Source organism: Lepidothrix coronata, unplaced genomic scaffold (assembly GCF_001604755.1).
Source record: "Lepidothrix coronata isolate B3197 unplaced genomic scaffold, Lepidothrix_coronata-1.0 Scaffold183, whole genome shotgun sequence".
Lineage (NCBI taxonomy): Eukaryota > Metazoa > Chordata > Aves > Passeriformes > Pipridae > Lepidothrix > Lepidothrix coronata.
The window spans coordinates 981,567-995,112 of record NW_016690363.1 but is presented as its reverse complement, the minus strand read 5'-3'; the positions used below and the strand labels follow the sequence as shown (position 1 = coordinate 995,112).

General features: G+C 51.1%; 2 protein-coding genes across 6 annotated transcripts in view; one reads left to right on the top strand and one right to left on the bottom strand.

The window, feature by feature from the left end:
• The window catches only part of IGSF3 (immunoglobulin superfamily member 3), a 94,401-nt gene extending 88,899 nt beyond the window's left edge, over positions 1 to 5,502 (top strand). For all 3 annotated transcript variants that reach the window (XM_017830784.1, XM_017830782.1, XM_017830783.1), the window contains 2 exons: positions 1,361 to 1,798; positions 2,552 to 5,502. In XM_017830784.1, coding sequence (XP_017686273.1) covers positions 1,361 to 1,798; positions 2,552 to 2,802 — 689 coding nt within the window. In that variant the 3' untranslated portion in view covers positions 2,803 to 5,502. The remainder of the gene's footprint in view (positions 1 to 1,360; positions 1,799 to 2,551) is intronic.
• A 1,211-nt stretch (positions 5,503 to 6,713) lies between these two features.
• Positions 6,714 to 13,546, bottom strand: ADPRH (ADP-ribosylarginine hydrolase). Of its 3 annotated transcripts, none has more exons than XM_017830786.1 (4): positions 13,443 to 13,546; positions 12,043 to 12,389; positions 7,862 to 8,222; positions 6,714 to 7,189 (listed from the first exon to the last, which is right to left on the bottom strand). In XM_017830786.1, the coding sequence occupies exons 2-4, from the start codon at positions 12,317 to 12,319 to the stop codon at positions 6,805 to 6,807; spliced, it is 1,023 nt and encodes a 340-aa protein (XP_017686275.1). In that variant the 5' UTR covers positions 12,320 to 12,389; positions 13,443 to 13,546; the 3' UTR covers positions 6,714 to 6,804. The 3 variants fall into 3 exon arrangements, with proteins under 3 accessions (XP_017686275.1, XP_017686276.1, XP_017686274.1); XM_017830787.1 differs by lacking the exon at positions 13,443 to 13,546 and adding an exon at positions 12,670 to 13,308; XM_017830785.1 differs by lacking the exon at positions 13,443 to 13,546 and adding an exon at positions 12,508 to 12,637.

Genomic DNA, 13,546 nt, shown 5'->3' with positions numbered 1-13,546 from the left:
GGAGATAATTTTTTTCTAGAAGTGCTTTGTTGTTGTTTGTTTTTGTTTCATAGCAGTCAGTACTTAACAAAATGACTAATCTTGCTTGTGACTCATGTCTCATTAGCGAGGATCTCCATGCTCATCTATCAGGACTATAATCATGAGCAAAGAGGGGGAAAAAAAAACCTCTGAGCACCTTCAGACAGCAGTTCTCCTCTTTCTGCTGAGATGGGAGAGGCTTTGTGTTGGTTTTGACAAGCCATTTCCTTCCCTTCCTCCCTTTCACCTCAGTAGTTCCTGAAATCTCAGGACTTACCTCATTTCTGCTTCTGCTCAGGAGTCTTCCTGGGGAAGATGTGAACTGAAAATACTCACATTGCCTACAGCCTGAAGAGCTCTGGCCTTAATAAAGGTTTTCCTTGTGGGACCATTTAAAATAAGCGTTGGGCAGGGGCCATAATGAGAAGCCCACTGGGCACAGCAGCCCTGGGGCTGATGAGAGCTGGGGGACAGCAGTCCCCTCCTGCAGGGACACCCAGGGTTTGCACAAGGGAGGTCTTGCTCAGCTATCCTTGCTGGAGGAGAAAGCACCTCTCTTCAGTGAGCTGTTGGCTGGTCCTTCCTGCTCAGCTGCCGCATCGGGAAGGGCTTTTTAATCTTTAAATGAAAGCTTAGATCCAGACTGATTGTGATCCCTGGAGTACGTGTTCCCTGGCAAGATGACTAAACCAAATGTTAATTGCTCTTGAAGTCAGCCTTTAATCAACTCGTCTTGGGTTCTGGCCACTGTATCTCAGTTAGGTAAAAACATCTCTTTAGCCTCGCAGAAAGCACTAGAGGGAAAAAAAGCAAGAGAGGAAGACTTTTGGAGTGTCCTTGCTGTGTCAGTGTTGAGACCATCTCCATGGAGGAGCCTCTTACCTAAATAACTTTCCAAACTGCTGGAAAAAATCCTCTCCTCTTCTGTCATACTGATTTTCAAGTCCTCTGAGTGCTCTCAAAGCAATAAAGAATAAGCAGGGAGTGCAATGCTCTTTGCAGGAGTAGCTGGGGAGGAGCAGTACATTGCTCCTCAGCACAGGCACCAGACTCTGGTATCTCCTGACACATTCTTGTAGTGTGTTGGGATGAGCTGCGGCAGCTCTGTCCTCTCCCACACACCCCCCTCACACCTCAGCTGGTGTGAGGGTCTGTATGGGCAGGGGAGTACGATGCTGTGCCTGTGGGGTTGACCACAGAGGTCTTGGCAGGCTGCATCAAGCCTTTGGGTTTTGTCTGGATCATGCCCAGCACCAGGTTCGTGCCAGTCAAGTTTGCGGGATGGCTTTGACAACAGCATCTTGCTCAGCGCTCACCTCTCCCCCTTTTGTCACCTCAGATCCCACCCTGCAGGTGGACACAGCCACCGCCAACCTCACGGTGCAGGAGAAGGAGTCCTTCCCGCTGGACTGCAGCATCCTGTCCCGCTCCAGCCCAGAGTCCCACTTTGCAGTGACCTGGTACAGCCTGCGGGCCAAAGAGGCGGGCGACCACACGGAGCAGCAGCAGGAGGAAGAGGAGGAGGAGGAGAGGGAAGCGGTGCTGAGCGTGGGCCCCGACGCCGTGTTCAGCCCCGAGGCCGGTCGCTGGGAGGGCCGCCTGCGCTTCCAGAGGCTCTCGGCGGTGCTTTTCCGGCTGACGGTGCTGCAGGCTGGCGGGGCCGACACGGGCAACTACTCGTGCCGCGTGGAGGAGTGGCTGGCAGACCCCAACGGCGTGTGGTACCGGCTGGCAGAGGAGGAGTCGGGCACGGTCGCTGTTCACGTGCAGGGCGCAGGTGAGGAGAGGTGATGACTGCCCTGGGGTCGTGGCCCTGCCATCCCCTGCGTCTTCGGTTCAGCCAAGAGAAAAGGGCCAAGGAGCGAGTGGGACCTGGGTCTCACCTGCACCAGGGCAGGTCTGTGGTACTAGTGCTTTTCCAAATCAGCTCGATGGCTCATTGCCCAGCTCTTGCTTTGGCTGGAGTATCCACACTGCACTGAGCTCTGTGCTGGGGCTGCCCAGCCCATGGCACTTACCACCTGCTGTGTCTCACTCAGTAGGGGCAGACTTTGTCCCCCACTGAGGTTTAACCCTTCGCTTTGGGAAACACCCTGGAAGTTGGATTAGCTCTGCACAGGGGTGCAGGCTGTGGCACAAGAGTCTTGGGCGGTGTAGAGGCCCCAGAGATAACTGAGGTCATGAGGGTTTTGTGGGCCCTTAAGGGAGGTACTCTGGGGTGCTGCTGCTTTTGTGTAGCACCACTGAGGAAATCAAGGCTTTGCAAGGCTCCTCACTTTCTAAGATATTATAAAATCTCCACCAGGGAGGACTGTATCACTCATTAGATTCTTGGGGGTAAAGCTGAAACATGCCCTGTGATAACTTTCTTCTGTTGCTCTGTTTTCTAACATTGGTATTTTTCTCAGAGCCCCACCTCCTGCATTGACACAGATTAATGAGCGTCTGATTTTTAACATTTCTGAAGAAGTTTGTGTGCCCTGCGTTAGGAACAAACAGTGAAATGTGACCGTCCTCTGTCTCTTTCCAGGCTCCACCCTGCAGTCAGTCATCTGCTCCAACGACGCCCTCTTCTACTTCGTGTTCTTCTACCCCTTCCCCATCTTCGGCATCTTGATCATCACCATCCTCCTGGTGCGATTCAAGAGCCGAAACTCCAGCAAGAACTCAGAGGGCAAGAACGGGGTCCCCTTGCTGTGGATCAAGGAGCCCCACCTCAACTACTCTCCCACTTGCCTGGAGCCACCAGTGCTCAGCATCCACCCGGGAACCATGGACTAAAGAGGCAGAGGCACCTGGGGGGACGCACAGAGGGAAGAAAGCAGAGACACACTGGGAACCCCAAGGAACAGAGTGGGTTTTGTTGTTCTTGTTTCATTTGTTTCCCTGTCTGTGCTCTGATGCAGAGGCTGAGCTGTGTGGGGTGCCCAGCCAGCAGGAGCGGGAAGGTCCAAGACTTCTTCCAGCACCCGGGAAATGCACCCCCTCATCCCGATGAACAGAGGCACTTGCTGTACATAGAGGATGTTCCTCTTGGACTCACTTTACTCCCATCAGTTGCTGTCTTTTGGGCTGTTACTTTTTTATTGTTTCTTTTTCAGTCACACAGAGAACTGTAGGCTTCCCCTGCCCTCCACACAGTGTGGAGTTCCCAGGGGTCGTTTGGTCCTCGGACAATCTCTTTGGAAGTAAATGGAAGTCTGTTTTCCAAAACAGACTGTTTTTCCTTCTCAGACTCAGTGCCATGATGAAGAAGGTCTTTTCTCAAGGTGTGCTCTTCCAAAACAGACAAAGCCAGGTCTATCCCCAGAGGGGTTAACTGGGATGTCTTCTGGGAGGTCCATTGCAAAGACTGGCTGTAGCCTCAGCCTCTTCTTGTGTCCACCTTACTGTTCTCTCAGGAGGGAGCAGTTCACCTTTTGGGAGCGTTCCCAGGTCTTGGAGAGACTGAACATTCAGAGTGCTTGTGATCAGGACAAAAGCAGTTTAGTGTGTCTCAAAGAACTGAAGGGGGGAAAGGAAGGAGGACACCTGAAAGCCCTGACTTGGTTGGTAGCAAAGAGGGTCCTCATGTGGTCCAGCTTACCAGAGCCATGTTCCTCCCTGGTGTCCATGCTGCCACCTCTGATGAGGCAGATCCCCTCTGTGCCCCAGTCGTTTGGGGATGAGAGGCTTGATCCAGTCTCTGAAGGCTTCAACATGACCAAAGTAATGACTCTAGGAAGGAGGAAAGGGGAAGCTCCACGGGTTGTGTTCACAGTCCCCAGATGGTTCAGCCAAGGAGCCCAGTAGCAAACGTGCCATGCAGCGGGGACATGCAGTTCACCACCACGGGTCACGAGTTTTCCTGTGGCTTGCACTACTTCCTGGTGCAAGCCTGGACAAGGCAAGGAGCCTGCAGCACATCAGCACCCTGGAGGCTTCCCTGCCCTTTGGCCAAGAGAAATCTTCCCCTGTGTGTGTGTGCATCTGCTGATTTTCGTTTCTGGGACTTCAGGAGGAAAAACCATTTCTCCGTAAGCTCCCCCTCCTGGCAAAGTCACCTGCTCTTGTAAGAGCCGCTGTGGCAGGAAATGCTGTTCTTTCTGTGAAAGATATGGCTCTCATGAACCAAACCAGGGCTCTCGCCACGTGGGGCACCTGAACTCCTGTACCCCTGATGCCAAGAACCCCTGCCCTGTCCTGTGGAGGAAACCGCCTCCTCCCCCCTACGGCCTAAGCGTTACGTCTGGCGGAAGGAAATGTTTGCCAAAAACGGCCTTTTGTTGTCTTCCTCGATGTCTTCCTGGCAAATCCGGCCATTTGTATTTTTGCAGCATGGCTGAAGCCGACCAGGGGTGGACGGGCACAACCACAAGACCCCCCCTGCCTCACGTGTGAGAGGTGCCATATACCCACAGCTGTTGTCCTCTCTGGGAGGGTCGGACTGCTCTTTGTGAACAGAGGGGACCTCAGCAGATGCTCTGTAGCACTAGTCAGACCCTGATGCCTTGGTGTTTCAGAGGTGGTGAAGCTTCAGGTAGGAGATCTACACCACGCAGCCCCTCTCCTGTGTGGGAGAGGACCCACGTGGCTGCAGATCAACCCGTGCTAAGGCATTTGAAGTTGGCCACCTCTGCGCCTCTACCAGAACAGCATAGATTTCTTCTTCTGCTGGGAAGCCCAAATTTCACTCATCCCTCTGTGAAGTCTGCCTCCTCGAGACGTAACTGCTTGCTGGCCCCAGCATATGCATAAAGTCACACTCCTATATATGTATGTATGTATCGCACACCCGCACACTTGTCTTCCCTTTCTGGCTGAGGTGTCTGCAAAGAGAGGAGTGGGGTGAGAAGTGAGCGGAAATGAAGAACCGAGGTGCAAACAGCAGCAGCTGCAGCCAGTGGGTATTGTTTCATATGTACTATCTCCTGTACATACTGCTCCCGGGCAGGGACCGCGACTCATTCCAGCTCCAAGGGAGAAAATGAAGTCAGCAGGAGCCATTCTTCCCTGGGAGAGCCCTGCTCTGCGTCTGAGCCACGCTCCTCCTCGCCAGCCTGTCTGCCCCGCAGCAGGGCTGTCCCATGGCCCCATCCCCCTGGATGGAACGGGTCCCTTCCCAGCCTGGTGGTTCCTGCACAGAGCCCAGGCTGTCCTGGGAAGCAGCTCCCACGCTGGTCCCTGAATGTACCTTGCCAGTGACATTTCTCCATTGCTCTGGCTGTGTGTTGCCCAGTCTCAAACTTCTCTCTGTTTTTATAAGGCAGACTCTCTTCCTGTAACGAGTTTTAACGTGGAGCTTTTCAAACCACTCTCTCTGCTGTAACTTTCTGTAATGAACCTGAGAAGAAAGAGAGATACCCTATCCATGCATGATGTGGAAAAATGTTTGGGATTTTTTTTTTTAAGAAAACAACAAAAACTTTGTACTATGTTGCACTAAAACATGTTTTATACAACACACCCGAGAGCTGTAGTAAACTGTGTTGAAATTGTGAATCCTATTGCTGCTGCTTTTTGTCAGATTTGGGCTTTTGCTATACCTTTATGTGCACTCCCTGCATAAAGGTGTGGAGGCCCCCTCTTGGGCAGCCTCTCCCTCTTCCACTGCCACCATTCCTTGGTGCATTAACTCTCCTCCCACCGTAGTAGAGCTTCTCCTCTCTTGCAGGTTGGAGCTTGCAGACTCCATGCACCCTCTGGCTCTTCATACTTCTCCCTTCCATCTCCCTTAATTCATACCGTAACAGAATATAACATTTAAGAGGCGTGTCAGGTCTTTTTATTGAATGGGATACACTGTTTTTTGAATTGCTCCGAAACCAGTAAGTACTTTGCTGTGTCATAGCCTGGATTTGAAGAAAACCCTTCTTTTATATAGAATTATGCATAGCAAATGTGAAGCAAGTAATCTTTAGTAACATTGATGAAAGCAGAAGAATACAGTTCACTAAAGAAGTTGATGCAAAATGCAACCTGTTCATTCTCATTACCCACTTTTACTGTGAGTAAGGATTTGATCAGGAGTCTTGAATTCCCACACTGACTGAAATGGGGAAGTAGCATGATGCATCCCTACCTGCAGTGCAGAAGTGCTGTGGAATTGTGCAAAACGCACTGCTCACACAGGTCGGGTTTGAGCAGGTTTTTTTCCACATTCGTTTAAAACAAAAAAATACTCTCTGCTAAAATAATTGTATGACAAAACTCTTGTCATCCCCCCTTCTCCCCACAGTAGGTTGCCTTAGGGTGCATCTGCTCTGGTCTCTGTGCTAAGCAGCAGAGGTTTTAGCTCCACAGGTGCACAGTGCTGTGGCAGTGTGTCCCTGTATCAGGTGACAAGCTTGGGCCAGAGCTGTTGCAGCTTTGGCAGGAGGCATCTCTGCCAGCCCACTGTACACTCCCTGTGGTCAGGTGTGCATCCCTGATCCCCTGGCACACTCCTATGGGCAGGTTTGGGGCAGCCTGAGTGAGTTTTGCTGCCTGTCCTGCTGCTGCAGCAGGACCAGCAGTGCTGCAGTGGGTGCTCCTGCTCCCCCTGAGGACCAGACGATGCGCAGCCGCCCTGCAGCGGAGGAGGGATGTCTTGGGGCTTGGCTGCTCAAGGGACTGCTGTGTGCTCCCATCAAACCACCTTGTGACTGCTTCCCCCCACCCACCAGCCCCAACCGAGAGCCGACGTGGCCTCCCCACTGAAGCCAACACACATGCAGAGAGAAAAGGCTCACAAGCTTTAATCCAGTGGGTCTGCAGAGCAAGCGGGGAGGGGCGGTGGGTAAGCACGCCCGTGCTGCCCCCTGCCTAGAGCTCGTACAAGCCCTTGGCTACCTTCTCCAGGCGGTCCTTGTACTCCAGGTGGGCGTAGAGGGGCAGGGGAACCCCCTTGAAGCCATGTATGACCCCCCACCAGCAGGCTGCGATGGCAGCAGTGGAGTCGCTGTCGCCCCCGTGGAAGAAGGCGCGGAGAGCCAGCTCAGTCCAGGAGTCGCCCGCGCCCAGCAGCGCGTCGTAGGCGATCATGGGGGCGTCGTGCCCACTGCTGCCCGCCCAGCCGTCGTAGCTCAGCGATGTGTAGAACTTGTCCCTCTCTTCCACGCCGTACTTGGCGGGGAAGGTGGGCAACGAGACCCCATCTGATATGCCCCTCCTCACCAGGTATCTTCTCCATTGGTCTTCAAAGTACTGCCTGTAAAACAGGAGACGGGATGGAGCGGCTGTAAGAGCTGTCCCAGGGCAGGAGCACGTACCTGAGCTCTGCGCAGGTGCCATGCCAGGAGCTTGGAGCAATGGCTCGGCTAAATGGTAGGTGTCCCCCCTTGGTCAGACTAGGGACATGATTTACAGTAAGAGGCACAAGGACATGTTTCGGTGAGTTAGATTTTCCCTCCCTCCAGCCACATGGGAGAAGGCAGCCCAGCACCTGCTGCTGTCGTGCTGCACAGGATTCAAAGGCTCAGAGTGAGAGGTGAGTCATCCTCCCAAATTCAGAGTAACTCTACCTCTGTGCCCCTGCACCCAGAACCGCAGTGGATCTGCAGCCACATTTGATTATAACTTTCAAACTGAGCTCAGCCCTAAACCTGATGCTGTTCCCCAGCCCTGCTTCACCTCTTTCATCAGATCATGGTTGCTTGAGATGACAAGTCTACCTACCTCATACCGGATCAAAAAAAAGTCACAACTACGTGACTCAAACACAAGCTGCCTTTGTCTTTTTTCCCCCCCAGGTCAGAGGTATTCTGAACTGATTTGATCCCACAGCAGGCATGTGCTGCTCTAGAGTTTACCATAACAGAATTACTGACACTTCAGGGTAAGCAGGGCTTTAGGAAAGCGCGGTGCTGGGAGCACAGCTCACCAGTGCTCCATGTTCTCCTTCACGAAGAAGCCGCTGTTCCGCACGTAAGTTTTCGCCCGCGGCAGCGTGTCCAGCAGCCCCTTGCCCCAGGCCTGGGGGGGCACGCCGTTCACCGCATAGGCCGTGAAGAGGGCTGAGGCCAGGGCCCCCAGGTAGCCCGTGGGGTGGTGGTGGGTCATGCGGCCGCTCTCGATGCTGACTCTCAGCAGGGTGTGCCGCTCCTCGGGGTGGTAGAAGCGCAGCCCGATGCACATGGCGCGCATGGCACCCCCGCAGCCTCCCGCCCGCGGGTTGAATGGGATCCTCCAGCCGTTCGGCTTCTCCGGGCGCAGCTTCTTTGTGCCTTCCATAGACGTCATACCTGGACAGGAGCGGCAGAGCCCGGGGAAAACAAAAGGAAACGCGCATCAGTAGGACATAGGGTCCCGTAGCTTGGGAACTAGGGGAAGACAGGCAAGGTGGTGGGGGAGGAAGCATTACTCTGTAAGGGATTTGAGATTCCTTTTAAAAACACCAGTTGTCTGCACACCTAGGTATCCTGCCTTAAACTGCTGCAGCATCCTGTATCCTCCCAAACAGACCTGATAATTACTGCTTGTGAAAATAATATGTAAGTCTAGGAGGTAAGAAACACTCCACTGCTGATTTAGTGGCATTGTTTATGTTTACATTTCATGATATTTAATAACTTATCTATAAAACATATACACTAATAGATTAGATATATACACATCTCTTTCTCTCTCTTTCTCACCCCTTTCCCCCCCCAAAAGGGTTTGTAGGATCCCTAACACAAGGCAAGTCTAAGTAACTCTGCTTTTTCAGTTGTTTAACCTGTTTACAGGATCTTTTAAAGGCAGAGACCCCATTGCCTCACTGTTAGGAAATGTTTTCCAGCTCTCCCTTGCTGGAGTTCAGGTTTGTCTGAACATCCCATGGTAACCAGACCCACAGTTTTGTTATGGAAGGTGTTTCCTTTTGTTTTAAACCACCATTAGACAACTTCCTTAAAATCCCCTCTAACCCTTACAAGAAGTATCGACTTTTCATGTTCTGGCTGGAACTTTGAGAAAAACGTTTCTTTAGGACATGTTTGGGCAGGTTGAGACCACACACCTCAGTCCTTGATAAAAAGTGAGATTGTTCTTGCATTAGCTGTAGTTAAAATGAGGAAGATGACAAGGCTTTAAGACTAAAGAAAGACTGGTTATTTTGCATTACAATTTGCTTGCAGCTTTAAGCCTGTGTGTATCGTTTTAGGAGATGACTACTGATAACTTGCAAGTGGAAAAATCGTGTAAAACGAACCAGCATATGACAGCTAAGACTCTTGAGGATTTATGAAGTATTACAAGTATTATCCTCATGCTTTTAAACAGTTAAAATATTAAAACATTTGAAAGCCGATTTAGGAAGACTAAGCTGGAATCACGTCAGTTCTCTTTTTAAAAACAAGTTCTTAAAAAAAACTGCTGTAGGAGTTTTTGAATCAGGAAATTGTTTTGGAAATCCACCAAATCCTGGTTAGGAATCCTTTGTGCTAACAATAGGAAGCTAAAAGTAACCTGAGGGGGTTTCTGGTCTAAGGAAAGGAGAAATACAGTCAAAAAGCAGTGTGTGAAGAAAGGCAACCTGAAAAAGTTTCAGGAACAACTATTTCTGGAATAGGCTTCCATTCCACTTATCTAGACTCATCATGAGCACAGACAGTAACAGTTGTTTGAGACTGATCAATACACTGAAAAAAAGGTGAGTTAACCACATAGTGGTAAATAATTCCACAGGCAGAGGACTTGGACTGAAAGACAGAGTTTTGAAGCAGAAGGCCTCCTGGAGAGGCAGATGTAACTTGAACCATGAAAAAAGAAGTACCTCCATGCTTGTGTTGCTTAATTCATTGGTTTTGTAATCTGCAAGGAACAATGAATTTGGGGGTTTGGTGCATCACGAATAGCAATAACGACTTCACTTCTGGGGCTGCATCCCTGAGGGACTCTGCTGTGGCTGTCCAATGACTCATAACGTTGTGGGAATCCCTTTGTTTCTGCAGGTTTTGGTTTTCAGGTCTGGGCTCCCTCGTGGGCGATCAGTGTGACTTTCCCCTACTATTACAGGGAACTCTCTTCTCTGATGAAAGTTCCAACAGCAGCTTTCCATTCTCAGCCTTCAGGGCTGCAATTCCCCAGTGAGCACTTACTTAGGCCAGAACAGCACCACCATGGTTTATGTTCTCAGTTAAAATCCATTTATTCTGAGCTGCCAAAAGAAGTTATTGGCATGCAACCTCTATCATCAGGACCTATCAATACGGCATGGAGACTCCAGACTGCAGACAGCTTTTGAGGATATGGATTAGGTATTCCCTTTGATAGCACATCAGTGGGCATTAAACTGCTAAGGGTCAGGATTTAAGCTCTCAGAACTGAGTGCCTTTCCTGTGGCTGCATCAGGAACAATACGGAAGGCTGCTGCAAAAACATTCCCAACAGACTTCCATTTTTTTCCACATTTCTTTCCCCACTTCCCCCAAACTTTTACGGTGTTCAAGTGTCCTTAGACCCGCTAAAGAATGTGCATTTCTTTCTTTAGCTAGATAACCTGACCTTTCCTTGTCACTCCACTCCGTGTCCATAGCAAATTTGCTTTCAAATTCTTCACTTCCAAATGGGAGCTGCTTTTGGGCATATTGCTGTTCAGTTACTCCCAGAAGGACCGCAGCAGGTGTGCTATTATCCTTAGCTACTAATTACTAACATTTAAACTTTAGGTCCTTTTTCTTTTCATTTCAGGGTTTAGTCACCAAGCTTAGATGGTGGAGGTGAAAATACCTTCCATGTGCTGTCTCACTCCCTGCTGTGGTTAGTCCACCTTGGCAGACCCCATCAGCTGGGGAAACCAAATGATGCTCCTTTGCCAAAACAGCAGTGGATCTCTTGGAATTTTAACCTGCCAACTCCTGCTATCCTGACAAGCATCATTACTCCTTCCTAAATATTTTATTAATTAGGCCAACAACTGGAACTACCTGTGTTAAAGAAGACTGATAATTTAATTCTTTACCCATGGGTAGGAGGTCACTGTGGAAAGGTAAGCAGAATAAATTCCTGCTCAAGTCTCCAACGTGGTTTATTTTGGAAATGCTCAGTGGCAATGCAGGATTTGGCCTTTCCCATGTTTAATGTCAAGCAAGAACATTCTTCATGTATTCTGGCCACTCCAAATAAGCAGGTCCAGGCATACATACAATTCCAATGTATAAACTTTGCCTAGGATTGCTGAATTTGAGTGTTTCCAGGATACTTCACGCTTCCTGCACTAGTCAAATTAGAGGTCCAGCCTCAGCACTCCAGTTTAATTCAAGCATCCAGAACAGGATGGGCCATGAGCACAGAGACAGACAGGATCCTCGGGGAAGAGTTGGGTCAGCAGGTCTGGCTGAACTAGGAACTACAGGGATATGTTGTACATGGCTTGACTACTGCAGCCTGTGAAGGTGCCCTTCCTGAATAGTGCCAGGCCCACTGCCTGTGACACAGACCCAGCACCACTGTGTCTAGGCAGAGAAAAGAGAGATGCTGGAAATAAAGGGTTCAGGGAAGAAGACTGTGGCCTGACTATCCTGTCGCAGAAAGTAGATGTGCCAAGCAAGCCAAAAGCAGACTTTGGGTTTAATAAACATAATTACTCCAAGCAAAGATCTTTGTGACTTTAATTATATTTTGCATGGAATTTTTGCATTTTTTTATGAGAAGTTCTGTATTAATTATCTGTTTAAATGTGTTGCATTAACACAGCATTTCAGGCTGTGCATTACACGTGGTTGGATTTGCATTTTTTTATCCACTGAGTGTAGGCATCCTCAGTGCAAAAGCCATCACCCTTCCCTTGCGTTCAAGGCTAGGCCTCAAACACACCTGTAAGAATGTTCTGTAAACATGGGCAAAACAGTATCTTTTTCACCTACTTCAGGAGAAGCCCAAACCACTCCAGCTTGCCTTATGCTGTCCTCTTTAGCTCATCCTGAAACAGATACTGAGCGTGGAACACTTTTGCCTTTAGGTGAAATACAGTTAACGCTGTGAACAGCCAGAAGCAGGGCCAGGGCCAGCCTCAGCTCCAAGCTGCAGGAGAGACACCAGCGACAGCACAGCCCTGCCCAAACAGTGTGATGGAGGGGTTACCTGGAGCTCTGCCCTCCATGTCATTCATGCACTCCTTGTAGTTCTTTGCAAGCAGAGAGTAGAGATCCTCTAGCCTGGGGTGACGTCCAGCAGCTAGGAGGGCTTCGGCCGTGGCCAAGTGCATCACCGTGTCATCGCTGACTCTCCAACCTTCGATGCTCAAGTTGCCGAGCCCCCCCAGCTCTGCCAGCTCCCTGTGGATGGCTGGGCCACTGTGCTGGAACTCCCACTTCCCATTGTTATAGCCCAGCGTGTCAGCAACTGCGCTGAGCACCATCGATGCCACGTAGTTTTCCAGCTTCTTAAGAGACGTTTTTTGCCCCCGGACTGATTCAAAATAGAAAACCCTATGGGAGGGGGAAAAAAAAAAAAGAGAGAGAGACATTGAAAATAGAGTCTTTCCCAGTTCAGTACAGGCCTGTACTGCTAAGCTCCAGCAGGCTGGATATCCTGCCTAGCACCTACGTCTCACTCGGAGGATCTCTTTCTTCACAGCACATGCTTCCCTGTGCACCCACTGTTGTAAGTGCTTGGCAACTCCCAGACAGGCCAGCTCTGGGCCAGGGGCAGCCAGACATGTCCTGCTGGGATGGTGGCAGCAGCCCAAGACAATGCCACGTTTCGTACCTCGCTGAAAGGTCGAGATCCAAGGGCAGGACTGCAGAAGCGTGTGCAGCTTATGTGACCACAACCATGTTCCCCACCCTTTTAAGGGCAGCCAGCTCAGAACTGCACCCAGCGACTTTTGTACTCTGGGGTAAGGCAAGGCTGACCCTCAGGACAAAAGTAAGGGGTGGGGGGTAAGGATGGAAGTAAGGAGAGGCTGACCCTCAGGGGTACAAAAGCAAGGGATCTAAGGGGTAAGTATGGGGTGAGACTGACCCTCGGGGGTATAAAAGCAAGGGGTATGGGGTAAGTATGGAAGTAAGGAGAGGCTGACCCTCAGGGCTACAAAAGCAAGGGATCTAAGGGGTAAGTATGGGGTGAGACTGACCCTCAGGGGTACAAAATCAAGGGATTTATGGGGTAAGTGTGGAAGTAAGGAGGGGCGGACCCTCAGGACTACAAAACCAAGGGTTTTATGGGGTAAGTATGGAAGTAAGGCAAGGCTGATCCCCAGGGTACAAAAGCAAGGGAGGTATGGGGTAAGTACGGGGTAAGGCGATGCGGAGCTCCTCTGCTTTGGCAGGCCCGGGCCATGGCGGTAACGCCCGGCCCCGCTCCTCGGGCCTGCAACAGCCGGGTGCTGGCACAGGCAGAGCTCCCACCCGCTCCCCAGCTCGGCGTTTGCTCCTCGCCTTCCCTCGGGACAAGCGCAGGCGGGGCAGGACGGCGGGGCCGGTCGAGCCGGGGAGCCGCGGCCCCTGCCCGGCCCCTGCCCGGCCCCGGCGGGTACTTACGCGACGAGCCCTGCGAGCGCCCCCAGGCCGGCGAGCGCCGCCAGCGCGGCCAGCAGGTACCGGCGGAGGCTGTGCCGGCCCGCCAGCCACCGGCGGCCCGGCGA

Coding starts and splice junctions, on each gene's coding strand:
- ADPRH (XM_017830785.1), bottom strand. CDS start 12,620: ATGTCTGGCTGCCCCTGGCCCAGAGCTGGCCTGTCTGGGAGTTGCCAA. Junction 12,390..12,507: donor AGAGATCCTCCGAGTGAGAC/GTAGGTGCTAGG, acceptor CCCCTCCCATAG/GGTTTTCTATTTTGAATCAG. Junction 8,223..12,042: donor CATGGAGGGCAGAGCTCCAG/GTAACCCCTCCA, acceptor GCTCCTGTCCAG/GTATGACGTCTATGGAAGGC.